The sequence below is a fragment of the Diceros bicornis genome, chromosome 2 (genome assembly GCF_020826845.1).
Source record: "Diceros bicornis minor isolate mBicDic1 chromosome 2, mDicBic1.mat.cur, whole genome shotgun sequence".
Classification (NCBI taxonomy): Eukaryota; Metazoa; Chordata; class Mammalia; order Perissodactyla; family Rhinocerotidae; genus Diceros; species Diceros bicornis.
In genome coordinates this window covers 30,477,683-30,498,494 of record NC_080741.1, presented here as the reverse complement: position 1 = coordinate 30,498,494, position 20,812 = coordinate 30,477,683, and the positions used below count along the sequence as shown (strand labels likewise).

Below are 20,812 nucleotides of genomic sequence, written 5' to 3'. Positions count from 1 at the left end.
GAACACAGGACTAGAAACTGTATTCCACCATGATATGATTGCTACAGGGAATATAACTTAAGTCCAGCCCACTGGGATTCTGTGAAAATCTTGGTTGTGCTCTGCAAATTAAGTGTTAGCAAAATACGTGCTAAGTATTTGTCAGGCCCCAGGAAAAATAGTTCCACCCAGAAGGAAAACAAGTTAAACAATGACTGAAATCACCACCCTACAGTATTCTGTTGACATTCTCCTGCAGTCTGTTTACCATCCACATAAAGAGATAATTAGAGCTCCTTAAGAGCAATACAAAAGAAGAATAAAGGCTAAGGAAAAAGGGAAATAAAGAGAATGAACAAATATTGAAAAAATATTAATAGCTCAAGTATATAGAGCTGTGCTGTTCAGTACAATAGCCACTAGCCACATGTGTCTATTGAAATGTAAATGAACTAAAATTAAACATTCAGTTCCTCAGACACATTAGCCACATTTCAAGAGCTCAATAGCCACACATGGCTAGCAACCACCATACTGGACAACACAGAATTACAGATCATTTCCATTATGGTAGAAATTCTACGGGAGGGTGCTGATACCTAGTATATTAAGGGGTGATGTGCCTGAACATATCCATTGACTCAACTACAGTTAACAGACCAGATACTGTAACAGCTATCCTAACACTGTACTAGCACTGGGAAGACAGAGGTAAAGGATACAATATCTGACCTCAGAGGCTTCCCAGGTTAGTAAGGGAACCCAATCAAAAAAACCAAACAAAAACAAACACAGACTAAAAAGGAGACATGAGTAGAAACACAGAAAACAAATCTGGTCACTTTAATGGTTGATATGGCGGTGAGTATTCAAAGTGTTTCCTGTAAAATTCTTTAAACTCTTCTGCATTTTAGAAAATTTTCATAATAAAGTATTGGGGGAAAAGTCTATTTACTGAGTATTACGTATCAGGTACTTTAAATACACTCTCTTATTTAAGTCTATGATAAGCTTGCAAGGTAAACATTATGGATCCATTTTACAGATGAAAAAACTGAGGCAGCTTGGAGCTCTAGTTCCCACAGCAGAGGTGGTGCATGAAGTGTGTGCCCAACTCCACTATGCTACACTGCACTGTACCATGCTGAACACACTGTACCACACAGCAGCATCTTGTAGATTTAGATCTGCTTCCAATAGAACCCACTACACGACCTTTGGCAAGTCACTTCATTTGTCCACCTGTCTCTATTTCCTCAAAATATATAATTCAACAACAATTAGACTTCAAACAAAAGAAACGGGAAGAACATGGCATATAAAAAAATGCAAAATACAGAACAATATGTTGTATTTAAAACATATTTGAAATCACTGAAATAAGAGCATTATGTGAAAGGCTAATAATCATTATTATTAATGTAAACTTCATTAAATAGTAATAATTTTCTTTGGTTTGGGACCCTCTAAACAAAATAGACAATTAAAATAGGTGGCAAATACCAAAATACTGATTTAATTTCATTATCTCTTAGAAAGTTTCTCCCCCCCCCTACTTTTTTTTTAAGTAATGGAAGACACAATAGTGCTGCTTAACTGAGGCACCACCTAGTTGGAACCATTAGTACCCATCTCAGGATGCCAGGTACGAGTGAACCAGAACAACATGAAAAACCTTCCCATCTCTCACCTTCCTGCAATCCCTCAGTAAATACAAGACTAATCCTGACCCCAACTCCTGTGAGCTATAGAGGAACCAGGCCAGCGCAGACTTCAACAAACAGGATGGAAAACAAAAGGACCAAAGAGTAAAATAGCCTCATAGTTTCTTCCATGATTTAAAAGGCTGTGGCTTCTATGAGAGAAATAATTTAATCAAAGGAAATGATGTGAGTTACAGTTCTTTACCTCTCTCTCTTCCACATTTCCCCCCACAAAGACCAAAACCCAAGAAACCAAAACTTTCTTGATATCATTAGGGCAAAACTAATTTTTCAGGAATTCTTCACTCAGCTGACAGGGATGACAGAGTCACACTGCTGAAGCTGTGACCCCCCAAGTGAATAAACGCACATGGAAGACGGAGAAAAGACCTTCCCGGGATTTAAAAACTCAGCTCTAGAACTTACTACATGTGTGACTTCAGTTACGTTACTTACCTTCTCTGAGCCTCAATTTCCTCTTCTATAAAATAAGGATATCTTCCTCACAGAATTATTTGTGAGGATTAACTGATATTAATGTATGTACAGTCATTCGAGTCGAATTTTGTTAAATATTTAACCAGCCAAAAAAACAAACTAAAACTCCACAATATTTCCTCAATTTAGTCTCTATTGTCAGGAGACAATATTTTCTTTCTTATTCTAGGGCATATATGTGATGATTGCTATGGTGAACTAACGATGGTTGCATATTTTTTATCACTCCCCCCTTGAGAGGTAGATTTATTGAAACTGGGCTGGCCCTGTGAAGCTTAACCAATAAAATATGGTGCAAGTGACTCTATGCCAGCTCTGGATCTAGCCTTTAAGAAGACCGGGAGCGTCTGCTTCCTCCCTCTCAGAACGCTCGCTCTCAGAATATTGCTGCCATGCTGTGACAAGCACAAGCCACGTGCAGATACTCCAGTCAACAGCCCCAGCTGAGCTCTCTGCCAACAGCCAACAAACATCGACTGCCAGCCATGTGAGGGAGCCTTCTTGGACTTCCAGCCCAATTTAGCCCTGGATGATGCAGCCTCAGCTGATGTCATGTGGAGCAGAAGATCTGCCCAGCTGAGCCCAGTCTACCCACAGGATAATGAGGTAATAAATTGTTAGGCCACTAAGTTTTGGGGCACTTTGTTACACAGCAATAAATCACAGAAACAATCATAAAGAAGTGATTTTTTAAAATCGAATCTAATCAGACCTAACCCCCAAAAGCACATTATTTAACAAACACTCCAGAAACATCCATATGAGAGTCTTCAAGAAATAATTTTGGAAGACATGCACTTATTCCAGTGCTCAAGATAAGTTTAAAACTCCACTTTGCAAACTACATTTAGAAATTACCTGTGAGGCCTACACACACAAAAACTTCATGCCTGCTCCACTGTGACAAAAATGCGTAACCCACTCAATCACCCACCTTATGCACCAGCTGTGGTTCTCAGCAGTTTCTAGTTCTTTCCATAATCACACTCAGGTTCAAAATTACGTTTGTGTTATAAGGGAGTTGTGTCGCAATGACTTGTGTACATAAGTTTCTCCCACACATTGTGAGTCCAGAGAGAGCAGGGACAGTGTCAGATTTGTATTGGTGTCCCCCACAAAACATATCAGGGAGCCTGGAACATGGCAGACACCCAAGAGCCGTCTATTGAATACAACTGGCAAGAGCTAATACATCAGTGCATAATAAAAATGTACTGAGCCCCTGACAGCATCTTTGGGCAAAGCGTATTGTGACAACTTCGAAGGTGACAGTGCTCACTTGTAAAAGTCAAACATTTGTACTAAATCTAGGGGTTTGGTAAATGGATACCATCGAATCAGGACCACAGTGCTATCCACACTGTGACAAACGGGAAGAACTGTCACCTAGGTTATGAGTCACAGACAGAGGAACTACTTCACTGAGGAAAAGCGATACCAACTAAAAAAATACCATTCACTATTAGCAAAGGCTCAGAAGCCATAGGTGTCATGCTGAAATCAGAGCAGAGGGTCCACTCAGTGACTTCTGCATGTTTTCAGGGCGAGAATAGAATCCTCATTTACATTATCTCTAATCTTTCTACAAATCCTGCAATGTAGACATAATTATTCCCATTTCATAGCTGTAGAAATCGATCCTGTGTCAAGTCAGGCTATTTCCATTATCTCAGACCAGCAGGCAGAGACGGGGAATACAGGTGGAAAGATGCATGGGAGGGTAATGGATGTGAGTGGGAGTGTGGACGAGAAGCAGTAAAACTCGCAGAGTGACAACTTTTCACAGCCTCTGGTCTAAAGGAAAGAAAATCATTACACTTTCTTCTCTGGAGAGCTCTCGGTATACAGGTGACAGGATAACCTCTCCAAGAGTATTTGCAACTTCTGCCCACTAGAAGCTCAACACGGGGTTCTGGAAACTCTTGCCCAAGTAGCAGAGAGATGCCCTGTTCATCTGCATCCTCCAACTTTCTCCGCAAATCCAGACCTGTTCATCCTATCTCTGGTTCTTATTGTTTCCTCTGATAAGCAGGGCCCCAGTGAACAATTAAAGCTTTCAATAAATAATCTCTAAGCACATTCATTTGATTGACTGTTATTTGATACAGCAGTTAGTTTCAATGGGGCAGTTAATATTGATCACATAAAGTACTCCAGACAAACATGAAACAGTTCCAGAACTCCATGGATTATTACCCTTTATCTGCCAGTCATCTGCGTTACTTGTAATGGTCACGGAATTTAAAATCAATAATAACAATTAGTGTTCTGTACACCAAAACGGATGAATCATGTGAAATGGGTTTTCATATAAAATCAAAGGTAAAGCAGGCCTATAACATGGAAAAAAGCTCCCTGAATTTCCAGTACACATTTGGCAAGGTACTTTCAGGCAACACTTCAAAACAGACAGCAAGAGAGAAAGAAAAGTATTTAGAAGAGGTGGCCATAAAAATGCATGTGAAACCCCTGACAGTCTTAATCCAGAAAGATGAAGCGTAAAAGATAAAAGTGATCAAAATCAGTGCTAACAAACATAGTAAAATTAATGGGACTGGCAATTTACTTCCTCTGAGATCCGCTTCTGGCTACCTTTTTCGGCTTCCGATTCATAGTGATTTTTTGTAATAAAATGGCAACAACGGTATTTTAGCTCCACGGCACCACTACTGTAATGTCTCGATAATTAAAATGCAAAGCAACAGAGAAATGTTTCATCATTAAACTGTAACCAGCGCACTATGTGAAATCATCCATTCCAAAGACTTGTTTTTCATCAATTATTTGTTATTTATCTGATGTAAATATAAGAACTAATTAAAATGTATGCCTTTTTATACAGCTTCTTGTCATTAAAGCCAATGAAAGCATTCTGAGGACCATAATGAAATAATTATGTTTGCCTTTAAGAATTCTCTTCAATAACACATGGCAGTACTGAGCTAAATTAAAACATCAGGAACTAAATTTCGCTTGCCTCCATTTCCATTTTAGTTAATTATACCCCCAAGCTTTCTAATAGACCAGACCTTAAAAAATCTTTTGAAGCTGAACCGGCCTTCAGATCATCAGCCTTTTTATAATTTTATATAAATTATATATATATATAAAATTATATATAATTTTAGAATTTGATGACATGACAAAGGTACTGTGGCCCTGAGTGCTTTAATACTTTTGAGAAGAGGGATTTATTATACAAGGTCTTCATTTGCTCTGGAAATTAGAGAAAAATTGGGATAAATGTGATCCAAATCTTCTTTTCCCAGTGAATTGATGCACTCGTCTTATCTGGTCCTATCTGCATCATTTCTACCACAGTATTTTGAATTCAGCTTTTTCTTTTTTTCCTAATTTGGTAAAATTTTAATCTGTGGCAAACGGTAACTGATCAACAACCACAAAAACAGAAATTTCACTAAATCAGAGTCAAATTAGGAGAATCATTCCTTATTCAATACTAAAACTTAAAAAGAAAAAATAAGAAGCTATCTTTAAGAATGGAGAAGACTGAAGAGAACCTGTGAATTTGAAAAAATAGGACCCTTTCGAATTTCTCCTTCTCCAAACCTCAAATCAGAGATACTTCCGAAGGGAAAAAAAAATCTGAGTTCAAGAGAAAAAGAAGACGGAAAGGAGGGAGGAAAAAATGCTGGGTTTTTCCTAGGGTTCAGGGCTGGTGGCAAATGAAATGGCTTTAACAATGCTGTCATATGATGCGGATGGGGGTGGGAACTTGGTACTTAGAAAAGCAAATAGGAGTACCAGGGATTAATTCCCACAATGTGAATTCCCTCCCATTTTGCGCTATATGGAGAGTTGGCAGGGTTCATGGGTGATAATATTTGGTGACTGCTGGATTGACGTTTATGAGACATCAGAGGGAAAGTGTTGACAGCTGGGAAACAAATATCTATTACATGACAACGTAAAATTGCAATTATAATCTCAGAATCTGCTTTTCTTAAAGTCACTCTCTTCTTTGTTCTGTTTGGAGAAATCTCCTTTTAGGAGTGAGGGACATTATCACCCACTTTTTCCCCTGTTAAAATTAGCTTTCTCCTCTCCCCTGAGCTGGTTCACTTCACCAGCTGCTGTGGGAGGCCCAGAGACTCCTGGAATCCATGTGCCCTGACTAGAGGAAATGCTTGGCCAGGCTGGGTCGCCTCGCTGACGTCAGTTCCTGTTACCCTCGCCTTATCATGCAGGGGACCCAGAGTCTTATCTTACTGAATGGCCCCCCTTTCAACTCCCCACCCCGAAAGGCCAGACAAAAAGCAAGTCAGCAGTTCCACTGCCTGTTTGAATTCCCATCTAAGAAGCTCTGGAAGCTCAAGATAAATAATATAATACCCGTAGACTCACCCTCTACTGCTTCCTAGGTAGAAAGAACTTCTGTAACTTATTTTTAATTCATTTAAAGGGATTTTGAGGGGTGAGATGGGACAGAAATCATGCCTCTTAATGATGAACTAAGCAAGCCAGGAAGGAAAAGAGAATTCAGTGCAACATATTGACTGATGAGGTTGTGTTATTAGATCTTACAGATGGGGCAGGTTATCTCATCTCCTATTTAACATGAGGTTCTCAGGCCAAGCCACTTAAAGACAGGATACAGATAAATCTGAAACCTGAGTTAACTCTGTTGTCCTCTCTCCATCACCCACAATTCCAACTTTTTAAGAAGCTAGCCAAGAACTGATACAGATCTGTTCATAGTAATTCAATTTAATAATTCTACCCCCTCCCCCACTCTCTACACACACAAACACACACCCACACACGTGCTGGAGTCAGAACTACGGTCGTAATACTTAAATCCATTTTGCAAAGGATGCCTTCTATTTACAGATCTACGGTTTGCCACAAAAGGAATTCATGTTCAGCAGAATGACCCAGAAGCACAAGGCGATCTTCAGTCATAATGGAAAAATTAAGCTGCGAGCGCTCTAGTTATATTGACCATAGAATCCAAACAAAGACTTTCTGTGCCACTCCTGGGTTCAAGGGGCAGCCTAGGAGATGTCGTAATATTGAAATATCTGGCATATTTCAATGATTTATGTGGGAACTGTGGCAGTATATTTGAAAGTGGGTTATTCTAGAAAATCAGAGATGTATGGCTGCCATAACTACCCTGTAATTCGAAAGGCAAGATTCTACATTAATATCTTTTGGAAAGGTTTTCAGCCAAGATTTTTCTGATTAACCTTCATCGAAAACTCCCATATCCGAAATAATCTCTTTAATTGATAGTTAACTGAATTTATATTAGAACATTTAAAGTATAAAGATGTCTTTTAAGGATAAATTTATTGGCATTTAAATGTAACTCAAACTCTATAGAAGATTCTTTTTAAGATGTTCTAAAATGAACACTGTGTTTATTATTTAATAAGTCCTGTGTGACTTGAAAAGAGTTTTATATTTTGCATCTTGATTTTACATCTCCATCTTCCTCCCAGAGAGTAACTTTCTAATTAAAAAATTCCCAGCCTTTTAAAAAAAAATTTGATTTTTAAAGATTATAAATTCCTGGAGAGCAGAATTTATAATCTTTTTCATTTATCATGTATTTCCCTTCTGAGATAGTTGATTGATGCTTGTGAAATGTGTAAGGGAGAAAACGGTAAGGTTTTCTTTCCTTTTCAGCCATCTCAGGGGCTGAACATATGTTGAAGGTAAATTATAAGCATCTGATATTCAGAAGTCATTTCTTTACACTTCTGCTTTAAAGAAAAGTTCATGACAATACTGACTAGTTATATATGGTCAGAGCCAGGCTTCCAGAAATGAGAATAAAACTTCTGATTCAGGTCAGCTAGCCTATCAGAAATTGCCATTCTGGTCATTTATCTATTAAGAAAAAAAAGACCCGTTCCGATGCAACAGCTTTGCATTTGGGCTGGCGAATCAAATTCTAACTAGAGCTTCCAAATCAATTCCATAGCTTAAGTTGAAAGAGAGAAATGTCCACCTCTCCTACTGTTTTGTTTCATATTTTGGAATCTACCCTTTTCTGGCAATAAAATTTAAACTTGTGCATTTTTTCTTGTAAGTTGCACATCAGTACTTTCCCACCCAACGTACCAAGTTATCTGGATACTGACAATATTTTAGTGTTTTTTTTCCTACAGGGAAGGAAAACTTGGTGAATCTTCCGCTTGTTTTCAAACAACGCTGCCCTGCACTCTTTGAGAATCAAGCCAAGTCCCTTTTCTCCTGTTGTTTCTGATGGTATTAGTTACCACCGTCATGTGGCCGAGAAGCAGAAAATTATGTCCTACTTTAGAAAAACAATTGAGCCTTTTCACCGAAATATTTATTCAAAACCCCATTCAATTCATATGGTAGCTGTCAGTCTTTATTTAGTCTCTCTTTCAGAGGGTATCTTTGATTTTGCCACTTTGACCTCAATTTATGTCTTACTAGGAGAGGATTTAGATACTGTTTAATACTTAAAATTCAGGTCCCAGGGCTTTGAGAAGGGGATTTTTTTCCGTTCTTTAATCACACATTGCTACTGCTTGTTTTTTAAAACATTCTCTCTCCTCATTACAGGCAAAATACTACTTCAAAAAGAAAATATTTTTTTCTTTTCATGTGTTGAGTAGGGGAAAGACAGGGAAAAAGGGCCAAGAAGTTATCACCCTCATGAATTCACTGAAAGCAACTATATTTAGACCACAAATATTAGGATTTATCCTGGGCCCACTGAGCAATTAATGCTGAAAACATCTGCAGCAGCCTAAAACCAAGATAATCCAGAAAGCATCTGAATAGAAACTTAGTGACTCCAATACTTTCCAGAGGCAGTGTTAAATCGTATTATTTTTATCACATTCCCTTAGTAGCCCACTAATCCTGACTTCGCATTTTTATAACAAGCAGTTCAAGGCCTTACTCCAACCGGCAGCTGGTGGGCATATCATTTTTCTGTCTTTAAAATTAAAAAAGAAAACAAAAAGAATATTCTAACATCTTTCAAAGAAAGCTTCTGGTGCATTTTACGTTCAAAGGGTTTACTCTAATTACTGCAAACACGAACACACACACACCATAAAAAAATAGGTAGGATCTCAAAGCAGAAAATAGTTTGGGTTGGAATTTAGTACTATTTTTTTTTCCTCCTTGCCCACTGTTTCCTCTGTGTTAAGAGCACAAACAGATCTGCTTCTCGTCAAAACAGTCATTAAGTAAAATGGAAAAGGTTGTGGTTTTTATGTTCTTACTTATACAAACGCAGCCCTGATATGCTTTTATTTCAAAAACCCTAACTAGCTATGCCACCCGGAACCAAACACCGCATGGCAGACATTTGTTAGAATTTTATTTATGCTTAAAAACGTAATCGCTTACACAACTAAACTGACCAGTCATAAAGTGGTTTATGGAGGATAAAGCAGCTCTGACTGGGCATAAGCAATATTTACATTTTATTCCTTTTACCTGAAGTTGAGGTGTGGGATTTAAAGCTTTGTGACACTGACCACAATAAGCACTAATTGCCTTGCTTACAAAAATAAGACACTGGAATTTCTGAAATCCCTTTGTCAAATGCCTTTATTTACTTTTTCTAATGCAAGTTTCTTTGATTAGCTGAACTTTGCTGTTATCAACACTTCTGGCTTATCGGCAGGCCCTAGGCGAATGACACATTCACCACTGGCTCTCCCTAGATAAGGCAAATTCTTTGTTTAACTTATTCAAGAACAAACAAAGCTTTTCCCCCTTCTCCTACAACTTAATAGGCATGTTTGGAGGATTAATTACAAAAGGGAGAATGTCTACTTGTAAAAGCTCTATTAGGTCTAATAGCTTTTTGCCGGGGTCCTGAGCATTTTTTTTCCTCTGTTAAAAAATATGTTTCATTAGAACTTTCTCTTACCAGAAAAAGTTTAGAAAGCTCCAGTTTCCTGAAATTCCAAGTGAAACTGTTCAGACTGTTTTAATTGCTACAGAGAAGACAGGTCTAAAAGATCTGTTAGTGGGTTGGAAAATTATTTTGTAACTCTGAATTTCTTTGAGTTCTCCGGAAAGTAAATAGGCAGCAGGAAAGAAAAGGCATTTGGGGAGCAGAAGATTAAGACTTCTTCTAAAAATGATATTCTTTTTGCCGTGGTTATGGCTCTACGAAATATTAAGTCAGACAGCCAGACTGTTGGCATCAAATGGTTATTGATTTTTAAGCTACAAACCTGTTGATTTCCTGGCCCAAGAAGCAAGTCTTTATCCTGAAAAAAAAGTTTCAGAGAGGGCAATTTAAATCTTGTCATTGCCCCCTCTCTCCTTTTTCTTCTCTCTTTAGATAAGCCACCATGTTATTAGGAAAACTCAATTTCTTCCAGTTAAACTTTGACCTCTTTGAAAACAAAGATTTAAAATGTCATTTTCAGCCTAATGCTCCAATGAATTGTCAAATAAAGTACTAAAAACATTTTGATAGATAGCCAAGCCATTTATCTAAATCACTGTCAGGGCAGCGATGCATCCTGCAGGCTCCCACCACAGCCACCCGAAGGTGGGATTTTCTGGGACTTCTGGTCATTTCTCAAGCCTGCAGCCAGGCTACTGTTGACCAGATGCGTGCCTCGGCACTGTGTCAGCATCAGATAACCAAATAGTCAATATTTTTTTAAAAAACTGGACTACCCCATTTATATTTCCTTTCCTTTAACCGATGTCCAGGTTCCCGGCTGAATTGTAAGATATGGAAATAATGGATGGCTCAGCCCAAGGGGTGTTCATTGCCAGTAGTTTTCTAGCAAAACAGCAACTTCTTAGAGCAACAAAGTGACTCGGAAAGGTGGCAGCAGGGTCAATGCTAAGAAATATTGCCTTTCCTTAGCAAGGAAAACACTGGAGGCAGCATCTTTAACGACTAGTTTATGAACTTCAGGAGCAGCAGCCACCTTAATTAGGCTAAATTCCTTGCAAGGAAGATGTCATATTTTAATTACTTTGGACTGCTGAAATACACAAGGGGGGATATATACAACTAGCAGCTAATCCAAAGAACAGCAAAGTTAAATTCCCCTCTGCAGACACCTTAGTAAAAACTGCAACATGTCAAATTGCCTTACTTGAAGAATGTTTCAAAGTCCTGTGGTCACCCTCTGCTTTTTTTTCCCTCTCTATGCATATTTTTAAAACTGTTTTCAAGAGACTCTAAGGTTGGTAAAAAGAGGAGCAGGGGTCAGGAGGGGTTGTTTGGGAAGAAAACATCTAACAGGAAATTTTCAGCAGAGGGAATCAATATGCACGCCAGCATATCACACCCTTTCAGCATTAAATCATTAAATCCTTTGTCTTGCTACCAATGCAGTTTGTTTCCATGTCTTTATTGCATGCAAGAGAGACAATTAATTTTTTTTTCTCGGTAGAAGAAGGGAAAAAATAAACCTACATTGAGCAGTGTGCCGATGCTGCCATTCGGTTTGGGTCAATCCACTGAAGCATGCTTTGAGAGCTTTCTCCTGGAGCATGCAGGAAGACGGACTCGCAGTGTAGAAATCCAGGATTTGCCCAGGACTCACTGACAGAACATCCATACAGTCAAACATGATCTCCCCTGCACCGAATGTCTGCAAAAGTGCTTATCCTCTAGGTGTGGAGGCAAATGGCATAGAAAAGTCCACCCAACTCCATCAAACTCTGCCCCTTTTTTGGCACGTAGGCTGTTGGTCTTTTTCCCAGCCCCGAATCATGAATTATGACAGACAAGCCAGCTAAAAGCCTGTAATTGATCCAAATGATCATTTACCATTTTCCAGGCTTGCTCGGCCAATCCAGCCGGGGCGGGGGTTCCCAGAAAGATCCCAAGTTCGCCTTCCAAGCAAATGCCTGCAAAAAGCCTTCCGAATGCGGTCCGGATCCTACCCCGACGGTGCCCAGACAGACCCTGCCCGGCTCGCTCGCGTCCTCGGCATCCCAGTCCTCAAACGGCTCGCATGGGGGAATTCTGGTCCCCCCTTTGGCAAAGAATAGACCCTCCTGCCTCTGAACAGCTCACTTCCTACTACTTCTGTCACACAGAATGAAAGATTGAATTGCCTAATATATGCGAGTGAACTTTCGGTGAACCCTTCCCGGGCTGCTAACCTTCAAATGACCCAACGAGTCTGACATCACCAACTCCCAGGATTCTCACAGAGCTTAAAAACTCCCAGCAGCCCTGCAAAAGCAGACAGCCAGAGAGGCAGGCGGCGGGCGAGCGCGCAAGCCGGCTCTCCTTCCCATTTCTCACCTTAAAAACAATGCAAGAAGTGTTTTTAAAACGAGCAGAGGAGGGGCCAGGACGCCGCTCCCGGCTCATGTGGAGCGCCAACTTCTCTCCCTCTACGCCTTTTTATTTGCAGCGGCTTAGCTTGCAAGCGCGTGTTCCCCCTGGCCCGCTCGCCTCCCGCCCACTGCTCGCCCCCAGCCCACCCTTTAAATTCCTCTGTGCGCCTCTCTGTCTGTTAAATTCCTTGTAAGTTATGTATTTTTCCACTCCCGAGAAAGCATATGCAAGCCCTAAACTGTAGAACAGAGAAGAGTTACCCCTCGGGGAAGCCTTGGGTTGAGAAACTTTCCATTTGATTGTCTTTTTCTCTTTATCCGCCTTGAAAACCCTGGCAGAAGGGATTGCATTTGCTCTGGAGTAAAAATCCAGCTTTCTGGATTCACTTACTTTTTAAAAATTCTCTCCAGTCTATATGCAGCATATGGAGTAGTCAAGAATTACTCCTGTCCCAAACACACACACACAATCACATAGATAATACAGGATTTTAGCTCCTGATCTGAGAACACATAATATAATGGTCAAGAGCATGGATGTGAGAGTCAAACTGAACTGGATCAGAATTCCAGTTCTACCACTCACCAGCTGTGTGATCTGGGAGCTGTATGTAACCTCTCTGGGCCTCAGTTTCTTCATCTGTAAAATGGGGATATAATACCCACCTCAGTGGGTTGTTGTGAGGACAAAAAAAAAAAAAAAAATAGTGCTTGCCTGGCACTCAGCACATATCCTGGAACAAATACTAGCTGTAATTCATCCTCTTATTTTTCAACTGGGGAAACATGCCCAGAGAGGCTGAGACCTGCCTGAGGTCACACAGCTCAGAACCATGACTAGAACCCGGCTCTCTGGAGTCCCAGTCCAAAGTAAAAGTTACTTTGCTGTTCCCCCGGCCTTGCACCCTGAATAGCATGTTGGTGACCACTTTGTTTCTCTCTCTCTCTCACACGCACACACCACCATCACCACCAGGACATAATTAAACACATATTTGGAGAACTGGTTAAGGGTGAAGGTTTTATATTTCCAAGGGCCAGTTTTCACCTATGCTAGCCCCTGCCCGTTCTTGGCTACTTATTAGAATACCGTAATTTTAAGAGAAAGGGATGATTTTTTTATACCTCCCACACTGACCCAACCTCGAGGAAGGAGAAGCTTTTTAACCAGTCTTAAAACACTCAGACCGACAGAGGCAATATTTACAAATAATCTCAGGCAGACTGAAAGCTTTAAAAGGCGGAGCCAATCCATCCTGCAGCCATTTTGCACAACTTGCTGAAAGGATACAACGCACACCAAAGAAAGTCAACTCTGGGGAGGAATGAAATGCCCTATCTCCTCCACTGCCTCTCCAGTGGTTACTTAAAATTCTCCCGCAAAACAGGGCGGGCCAGGGGTGGGCAGTGAGGGGCAGCTTCCTTGCCCCTTGCAGGGAAGAGCGCTGTTCCAGTCTCCTTTTTGTGGATAGTGTTGGAATGTGCATTGGCATCCAGGCCTTTTAAAAGCCTGTCAGGGGGCACCGCGCCCCATGCTGAAACGCTGCTCTGTCTAGCAAGAGTTGCTAAGGGGCACTCGTGGTGTAACATGAAAAGTATGCATCGCACACACTTACCAAGTCAAAGATCCTTTTTGGAAGGTACATTAAAACAATTTTCAGCCCAGCAAGCTCGGTTCTTGCTACTGAAAAGTCCAGGGCGATAAAGGGGTGAGATTTTGCTGAAACTACAGGTTTGTTATTTTTTTTTCTCTCTTTTTTATAAGGCAATCATTATGTAACAGAGCTTTATTATAAGAAACCCTTTAACTACAATGAAAACACATTTGAAGCAAGGAGCACAGAGGAATTTACAAAACATTTAACACACTGTCATTAAGATAGTTGTAAAGATACACAAAGCACCACATTATGTGCCCATTTCGATGTGGTCCACGAGACTTATAGCTCCAAATGTTTATTTAAGGTCCTCAGGGTTCCTTGGAAACGGGGCTCATTTTATACCCGATAATGGAGGTGGAGGAAAAGTTGTTTGAGGAGAAGGGAGGAAGCAGCAATGTTTAAAGTACAGCAGGAGGAACTAAGTGAGGGATGAGAAACACAGCACCGTAGCCAGGTGTGTGTGTACAGGTATCTGTTACCCAGGGGGGCTGCAGCACTTCCTTGCTCAACATCTTTCCAAAAGGTAGGGTGCACTGGCCACAGGGAAGTGAAGATGGGGATGGTGTCCCCAAAATTCTGTTCACTCTCATTTCTTAAGCTAGAGAATCAGCTTCATCGAGGAAGGGAAACCACTGCTCCCACATTTCTTCTCTCAATACTGTCATGGTACAAAAAACAATAACAGAGTGTGTGTGTGGGTGTGTATGTATGTGAGAGAGAGTGTGTGTGAGAGTGGGGGCGGGTAAGAGTTGGGAGATTTGGTGTTTTCTTTCTTTGCACATGAAAATTTAAAATTTATAATCACCTTGGAGTTCTCTTGACTGTAGAGAAATAAACTCGGGCCTTGAAATGAACAAGCAGTATTTTAAATCCTTATGAACAGAATCTTATGGGTTTCTTATAATTTAACAGTATTCACCAGTCAATTCATCATTTCTCATCAAAAATTAATTATGCTGATAGCAATTATTAGAGCTATTATTTAATCCAAGTGATTAATTTATAAAACAGCCCCAAAACTTAGCCACACGTTTATCATTTCTTCACCAGTAAGTCTAATTCTTATACTTCTTGAAAACTTGATTTTTCCTTCAAGTTCTTCATCTTAAGGAATATTAAGGAAAGATATACAAATAAGTCACAATTCTTTAAATACATCTTCACACACCATAAAGATTAATGAATAGATAGAAGGTGAAAATGGCCTAATTAATTTGTTGATAATGAAGTTTAAATTATTGACATCTATTTTAAACATTAATCAAACAGTTGGAAGAAACCTTTCCCAAATATCCTCTTGGTACAGCACAAAATAACTTTCTGATGTGTGTCATCTCCTCTCTTTTCTTTGTGTTTGATCAATGATAAAAGAAACTCTAATAAAAGTATTTCCAACCACGAACAAACAAAAAACCAAAGTTTGAGACCAAAATCCATTTTGTTTCCAAGTAACTATATATTTGTCAGTGTGACACAGCACATTTGAAACCCATAATCATAAAACAAAAATTTATAGCCAGGGTTCAGGGTCTACATCTGTTTCTCTGGTTTTCGTACAGCAATTACCCACTGGACAATCCAGAAAGAAACACCATGAATCATGCTCTGCAAACATGTTTGAGCTGGAGAGTTTTGTGAAGAAAGAGCAGGCGTCTCTGTGCACCGGTATTGCAGCCGGCTGTGCTCAAAATTGGTCAAATGCCTTGTGATGTCTAAATAAAAAGATTCTCACAGGCGCAGACATATCCACCCCAGGAACAAGTCATGCAAAGTGCAGGCGGACACAGGGGTGGGATAGAGGGAGGTGGACGTGAGTGTTTTTAAAAGACACACCTGCCTCTTTCATGTTTTTTTATTTTTTTGGTTTTATTTTTATTTATTTATTTTTTTTACTGTTAGTCTCATATAAACCCCTCTTGCCACAATTCTGCCAGGAGAATAAACGGCTAGTACTGAGTGATGTATATATTTCAGTAGGGAAGCCAAAGCAGGGACGTGTCGCAAGCGTATGGCAAGTGCTGAGGCTGTTCCCAGGGCTTCCACGTCACCAGGCAAAGCTGCTCTTCTGTTGGGAGCTGAGAGAAGTTCTAACATTAATCGACACATAGAAACTGCTTCTGGCCCTTCAATCTGAACACCTGCTGATATACCAGGACTGTTGATGTCCATGGATCTTATACCAGAAGACACCGAAGCACTTTCCAAACGGGAACTTGCAAGATGGCTCTACGTCTCAGTGGATCTTCTTAGAACCCCATGAAACATTTGTTCTGTCTCAAAAATGTTTCTGCACCTTGAGGGTCGGCCACTGTGTCCTTCCTTCTTTTGGCTCCTTTCTCCCCAACTGCCTGCTTTTTCCAGTTTCCTCCATGAAGTCTTCCCACCTGGTTACTTACAAACATCATTTTCCCAGGACAAGGGGCACACTTTTTCCTTTCCATACTTCTGAGCCGTTTTCTTTAACACTTCTCTGTTTTTTCTGTGCATGACTCAGAAAGACACCTCTTCAAGCTCAACAGTTTCTGTGGGTCCCAACTTGAACTTAAATACATCCCCTCCTGAATTTCTCAGTACAGAACAATGAGCTCCCCACCAGCTCTCAGCTGACTGCCACTGCTGGTGGTATCCTCAACATCAGTTTCGGGGAGACCTATCTTTAGCAATTTCCTCATGTTTATTTTTTCCCTTTTTAATTTAGATTTTTTTAAAAAGTAATACATATTCATAAAAACTCAGAGAGTCTAGTCTAGAAGATATAAAGTGAAAAATAAAAAAATTTACATGTATAAGTCCTCCATATATTCACTCATCAAATCTTGAGTCCCTACCCCATGCCAGGCACTGGGATAGGTGCAGGGCATGTATCTGTATATCGTTTTTTGTGGACTGTTTGTGGCTTTTATACAAATATAATCATATAATGCATATTGTTCTGCAACATTTATTTATCAATCCTTCTTGAACATTCTTTCACAATAAACAGATCTCATTTAAAAAATGAGTACATATAGAACTGTCTTATTAAAAAAAATTCTGAATAGTATCTCCTTACATTAATTTGCATTGTACTTCATTTAACCAGTGCCCAGCTACTGGACATTTAGGTTGTTTCCAGTTTTTCAGTGTTATAAGAAGCCCGGTGGGTATGTGTACCCAAACACCTGCTGGGTAAAATTCTAGTAGCAGTAATGCTAGGTCAAAGATGATGTGTATTTTAAAATTCAATGGCCACACAAAATTATATTCCAAAGTGGCTGTGCTAATATGTATTTCCCTTTTATTCTAAAACAGGGCTCAATAAACTTTTTGTGTAGAGGCCCATAGGAAATATTTTAGGCTTTGCAGGCTATATAGTTTCTGTTGTAACTGTTCAACTATGCCATTGTAGTATAAAGGAGCCATAGACCATATATAAATGAATGGACGTGGATGTGCTTCATAAACCTTTATTTCTAGAACCCAGCAGTGGACTGGGGTTGACCCATGGACTGTAGTTTGTCCACCTCTGTTCTAAACCAACATTTAACAAATTCACGAAATTCTATATCGCCTTGTCTCTGTCCCTATAAAACCCAGCTATATACATTTCGATTTTGTTAACACTTTAATCTTCCTTCTCCTTGAAAAGCTTCACCCAGTTTCAACTTGTGTACCAAGAATAACATGGCTCTTTTATTATATCATTTCATCTAGAATCATCTTTCCTTCTCTCTTGGCTCATAATTTCCCACTTTCCTACTTCACTTCTTTCTGTAAGAAGGGGCGTGAGATTGCATCTCTCCTTCAGATGAGCCCAGATGCCCCGGTACTTTCTTTTCTCCACCATCAAACTCTGCTTTAAAGTCAGCTATTTCCATCAACCCCACCCCCAATATATGATGGCAGTATGTGGGAGATGGAAAATTTAACACTAACTCCTGAGAATACATACCAGTGGCACCACCATGATACAACTTGCCCATGACATCCCTGTATTATTCTGCCTGAATTGTTTTTTCTGTCTTGTCTCAATACATCTTCCAATGAGCTAAGACTAGATATGCCACCCAGTTGGCAGAGTGCTTAGAAGAACAGCGAGACTCTTTTCAAGGATAAAAAGAAGCACAAAGGATTCTAAGAGTGCTTTGCAATTATTTCATGTTAATATTAATAAAGGATAATGTCTATAACTGAGATGCCTACCTTAATTCCTAGTTCAGCACTTCATTTTTTGTAGATCATATGTATGAACAGAGGCTATTAGTTGGCTCTTAAATTATGCTGTTTAAATTATTTAAAATTCAATACAATTAAAACTTAGTTCCTCAGTCACACTAGCCACATTTCAAGTGCTTAAGAGTGCTCACATGTGCCTAGTGGCTACCATGTAATAGAACAACAAAGATATAGAACATTTCCATCATCGCAGAAAGTTCTATTGGACCACGGTGCTCTAAAAGGTCAGCCTAGTGATCAGAGAGGCGGTGGAACAGGGTAGGTGGGACCATAGAGTCTGGACACCCACTATCTGTGCTTGAAGCCCAACTTCACCTTTTATTAGATGCATGACCCTGGGCAAATTACTTAACCTCTACATACCTAATTCTGTCACCTGTAAAATGGAGATATTAATGGTACCTACATTAAAGGGTTGTGGTCAAGATTAAATGAGGTAATATAAGTAAAAAGCACTTTGAACGTTGCCTGAGACATAATAAGTGCTTTAAAAATGTTAGTGGAATGTCCGCAAGGACAAAATGAAGTCAGGAACACATAACTCAAATACTCTTCAAATACTACTGCCATGGACAGAGGATTTTCTGTCAGAGCAGTTATTTTTAACCAAGATGCACATTTCAGGCTGTGGGGTCCAGGCATATGCAATTAGGGCATGTTCCCCAAGAGATTTTGCTGTATATGCCTAGTTAAGTACCACTGCATTGAAGCATTTTTATATATGTTGTATAAAGAAGGATAGTTTCTTTTATTTTACAAAGCAGACACTGAGTCAGAGTGGCAATGAAATATTTGACAAGCCTCATCCTGCTGCTCTTGTGGGAGGCAGGAAATGTATCATGTGACTTGCTGTTTTCCGCAGAAGTGGTATTCAGCCTCAGGAACATAAGGCCAATTATGGTTAATTAAATGGCAAGGATATAACACAAGATGGAAGACTTATGTTATTTATCTCATCTTTTCCTTTCTTTCCATCCATTCGTCCACCTACTCATACCTTTACCTCACCCATCCACCCATTTACCCATCTACCCATCTACCAATCCATCTACCCTTCCAGTTATCCACCCACTCACTTGTCCATCTACCCACTTAATTTTACCCATCTACTCAGCCGTTTACCTGCCCATCTACCAATCTACTCATCCATCTACCCATCTATCCATGCTCTGACCCATCATCTACCCCTGATCTAACTGCCTAAGGTAATAGAGAGAGCATGGCTTTTGGCAGGCAATATACAGGGTAGTGAGAGGGACAAAAGTAAAGCTTCTCAGATAATACATGTGTCTTTCTCAAGAATCCTGGAAAAGGATTTCCTGATGAGATGTGCTGGCAGAAATAAGGTCAAAGGCAGTGGCCACTGGAGAGTTCAGTGAAACAGGTTTGATAAATCAGGTTGCAGCCGGGGAGCCCCTCGGATCTAACACTGATCTCTAAGAGCATCCCAGGATTTGAAATGCTAATGAAGCCAAGTTCCATTAGCAACACAAAAGTTTCTGACTCTGAGGGAAAGCTAAAGGCCCCAAAGGAATTTCCATCAGATTCTACAGGGAAAGGGAATGTAAAAAGTAGTAAATACATCAGAGAGGCCATTGGAGAGGGAATGGAGTTTAATTTCATCCTGGTGTCTGACAGAGAAAAAGGCAAAAAAAAAAAAAAGCCCATTGAGACTGAGTGGGAATTGTAGGGGTAACTTAAAGCCAGATAGAAATCTCTGTGAATTTCTGTTGAGGAAACAATGATATGTATTGACATATGTTACATACACACATATACACATACTATGAATGCAACAAAAATATTTTTGATGAAAAAAATTGTTTTCTCTCTCCTTTCAAACTGCAGAGTATAAAGCTACCTTCTCAACGTCTACCTCAACCAAGGGCTTTGAAAAGTTCTGTTTGAGAGGATACCCTGATGGCTTCCAAAATTAGTTTTTGACATTTTGTCATCGTTTGCTTTTTTGTTTTGAGTTAAAGATGCTTCAAAAAGAAATTAGAAAAGTTTTTCAGAAGGCAATAGTTCCAAAATTTAAGTAACATATAAGCATAGAAAGGCAGAAAGGGAAAGAATAGACAGAAATATGAAATATCTCCCCTCTCTGTTTAAGCAAAATGCAATGGTAAAATATAAGATGGCTGCAATGATTCCCAAAGCATGGCAATTCTGTGGCTTCACACCCAGGGCTACATAAGGAAAATTTCTCAGATTGGGGCATAGGAATCTGCATTTTAATCAAAGTCCTCAAGTACTTATTCTGCACACTAGTGTCAGACCCTCTGCTCTGAGGGGACATTCTACTTGGTTAACACCAGGACACAGGCCTTTTAGAGGGTAAGGTGTTAAGAAGGTGAGTTTCTAGGAGTGGCAATGGTAGAGCTCTGAGCCTGGAGTGGAGTCTTGGCCTGTATTTAGTGGCTGTGTGGCTTTAGGTAATCTCATAATCCTTCTGAGCCTTACTTAGTCTTCACA

General features: G+C 39.8%; 1 protein-coding gene across 9 annotated transcripts in view; it reads right to left on the bottom strand.

The window, feature by feature from the left end:
- Positions 1 to 20,812, bottom strand: part of RARB (retinoic acid receptor beta) — an 824,831-nt gene that overhangs the window by 151,991 nt on the left and 652,028 nt on the right. Inside the window, exon 1 of one of the 9 annotated variants that reach the window (XM_058553943.1) lies at positions 11,944 to 12,038. The exons of 7 other annotated variants lie outside the window; for them this stretch is intronic. Coding sequence is in view for 1 of the 2 variants with exons in the window: in XM_058553936.1 (XP_058409919.1) it covers positions 11,587 to 11,743 (157 nt within the window). In the remaining variant the exon portion in view is untranslated. One more of the 9 variants, XM_058553936.1, reaches the window with a different exon arrangement.